Source organism: Octodon degus, unplaced genomic scaffold (assembly GCF_000260255.1).
Source record: "Octodon degus isolate 3935 unplaced genomic scaffold, OctDeg1.0 scaffold00010, whole genome shotgun sequence".
In the NCBI taxonomy this organism is placed as follows: Eukaryota; Metazoa; Chordata; class Mammalia; order Rodentia; family Octodontidae; genus Octodon; species Octodon degus.
Window position 1 is genome coordinate 6,244,505 of NW_004524586.1, and position 9,135 is coordinate 6,253,639.

The 9,135-nt window shown below is 37.4% G+C and overlaps 1 protein-coding gene and 1 pseudogene across 1 annotated transcript in view; one reads left to right on the forward strand and one right to left on the reverse strand.

Annotated features, from left to right (window-relative positions):
* The window catches only part of LOC105741286, a 39,934-nt pseudogene extending 38,242 nt beyond the window's left edge, over positions 1–1,692 (forward strand).
* Positions 1–9,135, reverse strand: part of Hpse2 (heparanase 2 (inactive)) — a 905,948-nt gene that overhangs the window by 238,419 nt on the left and 658,394 nt on the right. Inside the window, exon 6 of the mRNA XM_023709036.1 lies at positions 6,936–6,983. Coding sequence (XP_023564804.1) covers positions 6,936–6,983 — 48 coding nt within the window. The remainder of the gene's footprint in view (positions 1–6,935; positions 6,984–9,135) is intronic.

Genomic DNA, 9,135 nt, shown 5'->3' on the forward strand with positions numbered 1-9,135 from the left:
TTTTCCTGCAAACCTGTGGATGGGTCTAAAACAACAACAGGCAAAATTGCTGGTACCTTAATACAAATCAAGTCAGAAGCATCAAACTCTACTTGTGATCACTATCACATGCCTTGCAATGAAACAAAAATATCAGCTTCATTAAAAAACTCCTTGATAAAGTGATCCATGCATACCATTGTTTATAGCAGCATAATTCATAATAGCTGAATTTTGGAAGCAGCCTATATGCCCAGTTACAAATTTACAGATTAAATAATGTGGTATTCACATACAATGGACTGTAGAATTCACACAACTCTGCCACAAAGACAAACTTGTGTTTTCTGTAGGAAAATAGGAATGCACTTGGATGCTATAATGTTATATGAAATAAATCAGACATATGAGTTTAAATATCACAGAAAAATCAAAGTATTATTTAAGAAGTTCCACTATTTCACCAATAGCAGTTCTACACAGAGTGGAAAAGCAATGGAATTAGTATCATAAAGAAATAAGCCGTAGAGGACCGCAGTTTGATTCTCAGCTCCAGAAGCTGCCCAGACCAGCACTTAAGGCAGCGTGAAGTAGCCAAAAGAAAAAAATCCTTCTCAAATTTCAAAAGGGCTGGCCAAATAGCTCAGTGGGTTAAAGCGCCAGCAAGCAGGAGCAGGGGCCGGGGGTTCAATGCTTGGACCTGCCATGCCTGCCCCACCCCAGGGGTGTGCTGAGACAGCAATTGAGACTGGGCATGGTCGCACGCACCTGTAATCCCAGCTCTCTGTAAACAGGAGAATCACTATGAGTCTGATATAGTAGTGAGACCCCAAACACCCTTCTACCTTTAGGGTAGACCCTTCCCTAAAATACAGAAAAAAAGATAAATAAATAAAAATAAAAATAATGATATAAATTTTGGGAAAATTTTCAAAAATGAAGGATATAAATTTTAGATTGAGAGGGTCTACCACATACTTGGTAAACAGAATTTTTCAAAACAGCCACAGAAAAGATCACTGAGACAGAGAGAAGATAACTATCAAGCAGGAAATACTATGGCAGGGCAGTTCAGATAGCTCAGCTGACTACAGCGCCTGCTTAGGCAGAGCTCCGTGGCTGAGGTTGGATCCCTGGAGTGCCATGCTGGCTCCACCCCCATTCCAGCGTGCTGAGGCAGGGACTGAGATTGGGCATGGTGACTTGAGCCTGTGACCTCAGATCTCGGACTCTGGAAGGTTCTGGCTGCCCTGAGGGCGGGGCTAGTGCGGCATGTGGTGTCCGGGATGGAACCACGGTCCCTGTGCTTGCATAAACTTGCCTAAGCAGGTGCTTTAGTCCACTGAGCCATCTCACTGGCCTGGAAAATTTTGAAGATCCTGGAGTTTTCAATAGTGACAAAGAAAATTAGAATAAAATGTCAGAATTGGAGGGAAATTTATGTGGATCAAACATATATATCAAATCTAAAACACAATCTCAACGTATTTATCTTTCACTTCTTAGGAGTTTCTTGGAAAAATGCTCTACTTAAAGGAGGGAGTAAATCTCAAAAAGATAGGCATGAATTCAATAAAGAAAACCGACAAAAAGAGTTCCTGCAATGATGATAAAGGAAGATCCCTGGATGATAGCTGTTCAGGAAGCACAGCGGTAACTGGTCCAGATGGGAACAGCAGGAAAGAAGATGAGGAAAGGGAAGAGCGTTTTTGAGTGCTATGAGATTTATACTTATGTCGTTTCTGTAAGTCGTATTTTTCAAAGAACTTGCTACCTCGGTTGTCAATTTTGTAGGCATAAGTTGTTCACAGCAGTCCTTTATTATACTTTCAACATCTGTGGGATCTATAATGAGCCTCCCTTTCGTTCCTGATACTTTCATTCTCACTCTCTCTTATTCACCTCCTTCTCTCCCCAGCCCTTCAGCCAGGAGAGTTTTTCAAATTTGTTGATCTCTCAGAAGAAACACTTTAGTTTTCTGCCTTATTAATTACTTTTATTTTTGTTTCATTGACTTTACTTAGTTTGGGTCTATTTTGCTCTTTTTCTAACTTCTTTAGTTAGAAATTAGAACCATGGATTTTAAATGTTTCTTCTCCTGTAATATAAGCTTATTAGAATGTAAATTTCTCTTTAGGCTCTGCTTTTGCTAAATATCCCTTAATACAATATATTTTCGTAATCATTTAAAATTATTTTCTACTTTTAAGGGCCGGCCAAATAGCTCAGAGGATTAAAGTGCCTGCTTAGGGAGATGCAGGGGCCAGGAGTTTGATCCCTGGGCCTGCCATGCCAGCCCCTCCCCTGGGGGTGTGCTGAGAAGGCCGTTGTGACCAGGTGTGGTGGCATGCACCTGTACCCAGCACCCGGGAGGCTGTAAACAGGAGGATCGCTACGAGTCCGATCTATGCAGTGAGACTCTTAAGACCTTGTCCTAAATACAACAAATAAAATAAATATTGTCTACTTTTAAATATTTCATCTGTAACCTATAGATTATTTTTAATTGCATTGACTTCTAAATGTGTACATATTTTATTACAAATATCGACTTCTTTTTTGTCATTTAAAGCATAATCTCAATACTTTGAGATTTATTTAGACTTTTTGTGGTTTACCTTGGTGAATGGTCCATATATAATTGAAAAGAATACATTCAATTATATTCTACATATGTCAGTACTTCAAGTCAAAAATAGTATTATTCCATCTTCTATATCTTTCTTGTTTTTATTTTAATTGTAGTTATCTTATTAATTTCTGAAAGAGGTGTTTTAAAATCTCTGGCTATGATAGTACATTTGTTCACTTTTCGCCTTTGGTTCTGTTAGTGCTTTCCTTGTATATTTTAAATTTGTATTATTAGGTACTGTATTAATTTTCTACTGCTGCTCTATGAAAATTACCACAAGCAGTGTCTTCAAGCAATCCAAATTTATAATCTTATATTTTGGTAGGTAGAAATCAAGGAAGGTCTCACTGAGCTAAAATCAAGGTATGGAGAGAGCTGCTTTCCTGTTGGAGATGCTAAGGGGCAACATCCAGCCTTCCCTTTCTGGATTCTACAGGCTGCCCACATTCTTTAGCTTCTTTCCTCTTCAAAGACCCAAAAGCTACAACTCTTGTTGCACAGGTCCTACTTTACCTTGGTCTTAACCATCCAGCAGAAAAGTACAAAAACGAAGTATAAGAAGTAAAGCCATGCTGTTATGTTGAGCTGTAGGGGACTCAGGTCAACAGTTTCTGACATTGCCAGTGAAGTGGAAGACCCAGTACTATTATAGACTACTGGATTCTTTTAGAATATTTTGCTGAGTTTACACACCTATAATATTTAAATGATGGAACTAAACAAAAAAAGGGAGACACAGAAAAAACCATTTTGTATCTGTGTATTCAAAGTGGTTAGGATAGATATATAGTTACATTCTCTTAATGAATAGAGGGATTTGTTCTAATAGTGTTTGTAAATAGGATATCAAGTCCACATCTTGTACAGCAATTAACCACTAGGAGGAATGTATGCAATGTGTTAATTATTGAAACTGTACTACCAATTTGGTTTAAAACTGTCTCATTGCTATTTGTTTCTCAATAAAATTATGGAATAAATAAATAAATTGTAAAAACAAACAAACAAACAAACAAAAAACAAAAGCAGCAATGGGAGGTCAAGTCAACATTCCACTGGATCACTGTACCTTCCTCGTCTGTGGTTAAATGTCCCCTTACCTCCCCCTTTCTTTCCCTTTTGCACTCATGGTTACTTGGGTCCATCCAAGTAATTCAGTATAAACTCTCTCCTTTTGATCAATAGATTAGCAGTCTTGATTCTATCTGTAAACTTAATTCCCCTTTTTCAATTGAGCCTAACATATTTATAAGCCCTGCATATTAGGATGCAGACATCTTGGGGGAGGGAGCATGATTCTGCCTACCACAGCCACATTCTACTTATGATTATTATGTGTTCCTGATAAACCAAACCTTCTATCCCTATACATGGGCTCTTTTTTATTGGAAACACTCCCTTTTTTGATTTCTAGTATGTCAACTATTAATATAGTTTCAATCGATGCTTATGCTTATATGATATGTCATTGCCTTTTTTATATTAATTTATCTGTGTCTTTGTGTCTACTATATATATATATACATATTTTAAAGTTGTGGGGTTTTTTTGTTGTTCTGTTCTGTTTTGTTTTTTGCAGTACCAGAGATCACACTTGGGACCTTTCACTTGCCAGGCAGGTGCTTATGCTGCTGAGCTATATGCCTGGCCCCTGTGTCTACTATAGACAGAATATAGTTGGGTCTTCCATTGCATCCAATCTCATCATCTTTGCCTTTTGACTATATTGCTTAGAACTTTACACTTAATATAATTAATCTGGTTGTGGTTAGAGCTACTATTTTGCTATTCAATTTCCATTTTCTGCACATATTTATTTTCTTCATTTATTTTTATCTTCCTGTTCTTCATCTCTTTCTTTTTATACCTGATTTTAGCCAAAGGCTGAGAAGCAGTCCTTCCTGCTTTGTAAAAGGTTAATTCATTTTTTTCTTAGTATTCTCATTAAAATCTGGTTGTTAAAGCTAGTTTTTGCCAGTATTTCTAAATGATTCCTCTGGGAATACAATTTCACTCTTATTGCAATTTTCTTAAATATTTTAGTACTTCTTATAAAGGGACTTGGCAGCAGTATAATTCCACTTACTGTCTTCTCCCTGTCCCACCCTTTGTGGTATTTTGTCTATATTTTTGCACAGATATAATATTCAGCCATAATAAAGAATAAAATCCTGCCAGTGTGGCAGCATGGATAAGCCTGAAGGACAAAAGGTTATGGGACATAGATCAGTCACAGAAAGGCAGACACTGTATATTCTCACTCTTATGTGGAAACTAAAAATGTTTATGTCATAAAAGTAAAGAGTGCAATAGTGGTCACTAGAGGATATTTTATAGTTTCTATTTCATTGTAGATACTTCCTATGTAATACCTCAATATGGACATGTTCCCGTTAAATCTTCTAAGTATTTACAATAGTTTCTTTAAAATCTTTAGCAGCTAATTTTAATCATACACATCTAAGGGTTTCTATTTATTATTCTCTTGCCATGGGTCAAATATTCCCATTTCTTTGCACATTTCTATTAATTTTTAAAATAAAATTATGTACTAGAAAGTGTGGATATGTAAGAGTATTTTCTGGATCTAGCAGGAAGCTGAAGGAATGACTGATTATCTTGTGTTTGGGAAGGCATGAGCTCACAAGTTGGAAAAGTCTATTTTGGTAATACCTTTAGTGGTAGGGCAAAGCTTTAGCCCTGGGATTTCTGAAGTACAATTTCTTCAGGTTTCACTGGAAAGCATAAGGTATGTTTCAAACCCTTACAACTTTATGAGAGTCAAATTCCAATCATTGCCTTGTGACAGACAGCAGCACATGCAAAGCTTGTGAGCCTCACAGCTATGTGAGCTTTCAAACAACTGAGAAGTCACCACAGGTAGGGATTCACCATTAGGAAGAGGAGAACTAAGGAGATCAGAAAGCAACAGAGGTCAAAAACTAAATACCAGGGTAAAGAGTTTGGTTTTATTCTAAGTGCAAAAGGGAGAAGATACCAGGAGGTTTTAAGCAAGGGAATAATAAGATCCTCAGACTCGATCCACAATTTGCTAAAACAAATTGAACAAAGAAAAGAAGATTTGAAAATACTTGAAAATTATTTAAACCAAGTATATAAATATAAACTAAAATAGCTGTGTATGGTGGCACATTCCTGTAATCCCAGAACTTGGGAGGCTGAACCAGGAGGATCACCATGAGTTTAAGGCCCACCAGAGCTACATAGTGAGACCCTGTCTCAAAAAAGAAAAGACAGAAAACAACAACAACAAACAAACAAACAAAAAACCAAAACCAAAAACAAAATAAACCCAAATGAAAAACAAACAAGTCACCCAATAAACTAAACATTCCCCATTGAGATTGAGGTTATTGACTATCCATAACCCCAAAATTCTTTTGATGTAGTTTATAAAGATCCCATTCACTTCTCTTTCTTTCACACCTGTCCACAATCTGCAATGGATAGAGTGACACATTAAAAACACAGAACAGAAAAGAAGAATACATGAACCAGGTGGGAAGGGTGAGAGTAATTGAGAAAGTGATCCGTACCTGGCCATAGGCTAGAATGAGAGCACAAAAATGTCATGATGACCAGATTAAATGGGAGGTGCCTGAGATGTTGTAGGAGAGATTTCTTGGAGAAAATCAAATTTTAAGTATAAAATAAGTGACACATCATGGGACAGTGCTAGATGTCCTGGTACAAAGTCCTTAGTTATGTAAGGAATATCTGTATATCAGATAATTATTCTTACAGGTCAAGCTACCCCTGAGAGTAAGGGATCTTTGCAGCGGGAAGCTTCTGCCTGGAGTGCAAGGGTTTGTCATCTTTCCTCAGAGTGCTTCATTCTCTTGATCTTTTTCTTCTTTTTAAAAAATGTGGTTCATATTATGAATTGCTTGGCACTAATTAACATCACACTTATAATGCAGTAAAGTGTTTCTATTTTCACATGATACATTGAACAATTAAAACCATTTTCTCTCTTAAAGATGTTTATTCTCAAAAGAAAAGGCAATGGAGAAATGGTGACACTTACATTACCATTATTTTTCATTCATGACAGATTGAAAGTATACTGCACAGTTCAGCTTTCCAAAATGTATCAGTTTTTTGCTATGTCTTGCTTTGTGTTTTAAAAACAAAATTATAGTACTATGAGTTAGCATGTGCTAAGAACAACTTTCAATCCTCAATTCTTTTCAACAAATAAAGGATACCTTATGAAATGTCAACCATGAACATGGTCACAACTAAGTATCATTAATTTTATAGCAACTGAAAATAAGTAGGAACAAAAATGACGAATACCTACTGTTGCCAGGTAACTGCATCCACTGTGCTTCCCGCCACCTTCATGAATCTGCAAGTAATATAGAAAGAATTAAAGGGAGAGCAGCTTAAAGTAAGCCACATTGTCAAGGTTTAAATAAGGCAAACAGACACTGATTGGAGTGATCCGTGCAGCTCTGCTTTCTGAGAGGATCTAAAGTCACAGTCATTCTCAACTTATAGCATTGGAGACCAAACTATGAAGAAGATAAAGGTAACTGGACTTTCAGCTCCCCACACATTGATTGCCACCTGGAAATCAGGACATATAGAAATAAATACATATATATTTCTCAAGTTAATTCTAATGGTTCTCAAATTGATCATCCTATAATTACAACCACTTATCAGTGCAATTTCTAATTCTCTAAGCACTCTGATCCCTGCCAGAAAATAAACAATAGCATTTTCCCAAGTATGGAATGACAATAGATGCCTTGGCAAAATTGCAGGCCTCTCTTCTCAGAGAGAGCATGGGAAAACCTAACCTATATACAATTGTAAGGTACTGTCAGCTGTGCTCCAATGAAGGACTGCCACACGTGTGAACCTAGAAACTGAGATGCACAAGGAGAAACTTATTTACTCTGGAACAGCTAAGTAGAGAACTGAGTGTTTTCTGACAAGTAGCCTAGCTGAAAAGGAAAACCAGTCCTGTTTCATCTTAGTATACAGAAAAGCCTGTAAGCAATTCTCCAGTGTTTCTAAAGGTGCCAGGAGAGCCACAGAGCCAGGAGGATGCATCTGGGACTCACAGATGCTGCGGGGTATCATAAATTGAATGTCTGTGGGTAACTCAATTATCTGCCTAACTCCTTGTCTTCATACATATGTTCTGAAGCCATATGCTATACCAGCTATTATTTCTCTGGGGCATAGAAAATCAAATGGAACATCTCAGTTCTTTAAGATACTCTTTTCATCCCTGAAACTTTGGTGGGAGGGGACCTTTCTTCAAAGGGAAAGTTTTTAATAGTACTTCATAACCAAATAATTCTTCCACTAGGGAAGGAGAGAGTACTTTTTCTGGAAAGTGCTACCCTTGTCCTATCCTAGCATAATCTTTACTGGAAGATGCAGGGACAAAGGTGTGGCTGTGAATCACCAACAAGGCTCTGCTTTGCTGAGCTTATAGAAGAGAATTGCACCTCTCTAGAGGATTGATGAGAGGAAGCATTAAGGGTGGGTATTAGGACTTTTGGTTAGTAACAAAACCATGTTCATAAAAGATGAATAAGAAGGAGAAGAGGGGGCTGGCAAGAGTGGAAAAACAGTAGAAGGAGAAGGAACAGGAAGAGCAAGAGGAAGAGGCCACCGTGGAGGCCCTAGCTAGGCCCTTGTCTGCCATGGCTTTATTTTGGCTTTTCTCCCTTTAGTAACTTTTAACAGTCCAGAGCAATGACAAGGTCAGTGGAGCTAGTGGATGATCGAGTGATGAAATAGGATGATGAGTAGGATCAAGGCGTCAATGTGGATTTGTGGGAATGTGACATCTGGTGAGTACCTAGACAATACCAGCAGTTCACATGTGTTATCTCTTCTATTTCTTAGAACTGTGTTGCTTGGTGATGTGGATGTTAATGATCCTGTTATACAGACTATTAGTTTCCTTGCTGGCTAGAGAAGCAACATATCCGGATACCTAACAGTCATATATATTTTTCCCCTTCCTTCTTTCTTTTCTCTTTTCCTTCATCCCAGTTGTTCCTTTTCTTTGAAGAGTTTCTTTCCCCTTCAAGTACCTATTGTACCTTTCCAATTTTATTTACTCTTACAGGTTCTTACATTAAGGAGATAATATGATGTTTACACATATGGGTCTAATTTATGTCACTTAAGAGTATAGTCTCCAGTTGCATCCATTTACCTATAAAAGCCTCAAATTTATCTTCTTTTTATAGCTGAGTAATACTCCATTGTGCAAAAATATCACATCTTTTTTATTCATTTCTCAGTTGATGGATTTAGGTTGTTTCCAAGATTTAGCTATAACAAATTGCACTGATATAAACACAGGTGCACATATATATCACTATGCTATGATGTTTGTAGTTCTTCTGGGAAAATACCCAGAAGAGAATAGCTGGGTTGAAGGGGACCCCTGATTCTAGTTTTTTGGAGACTCTCTACACTGATTTCCATAATAGTTGCACCAGTCTACACTCCCACCAACAGTGGAGAAG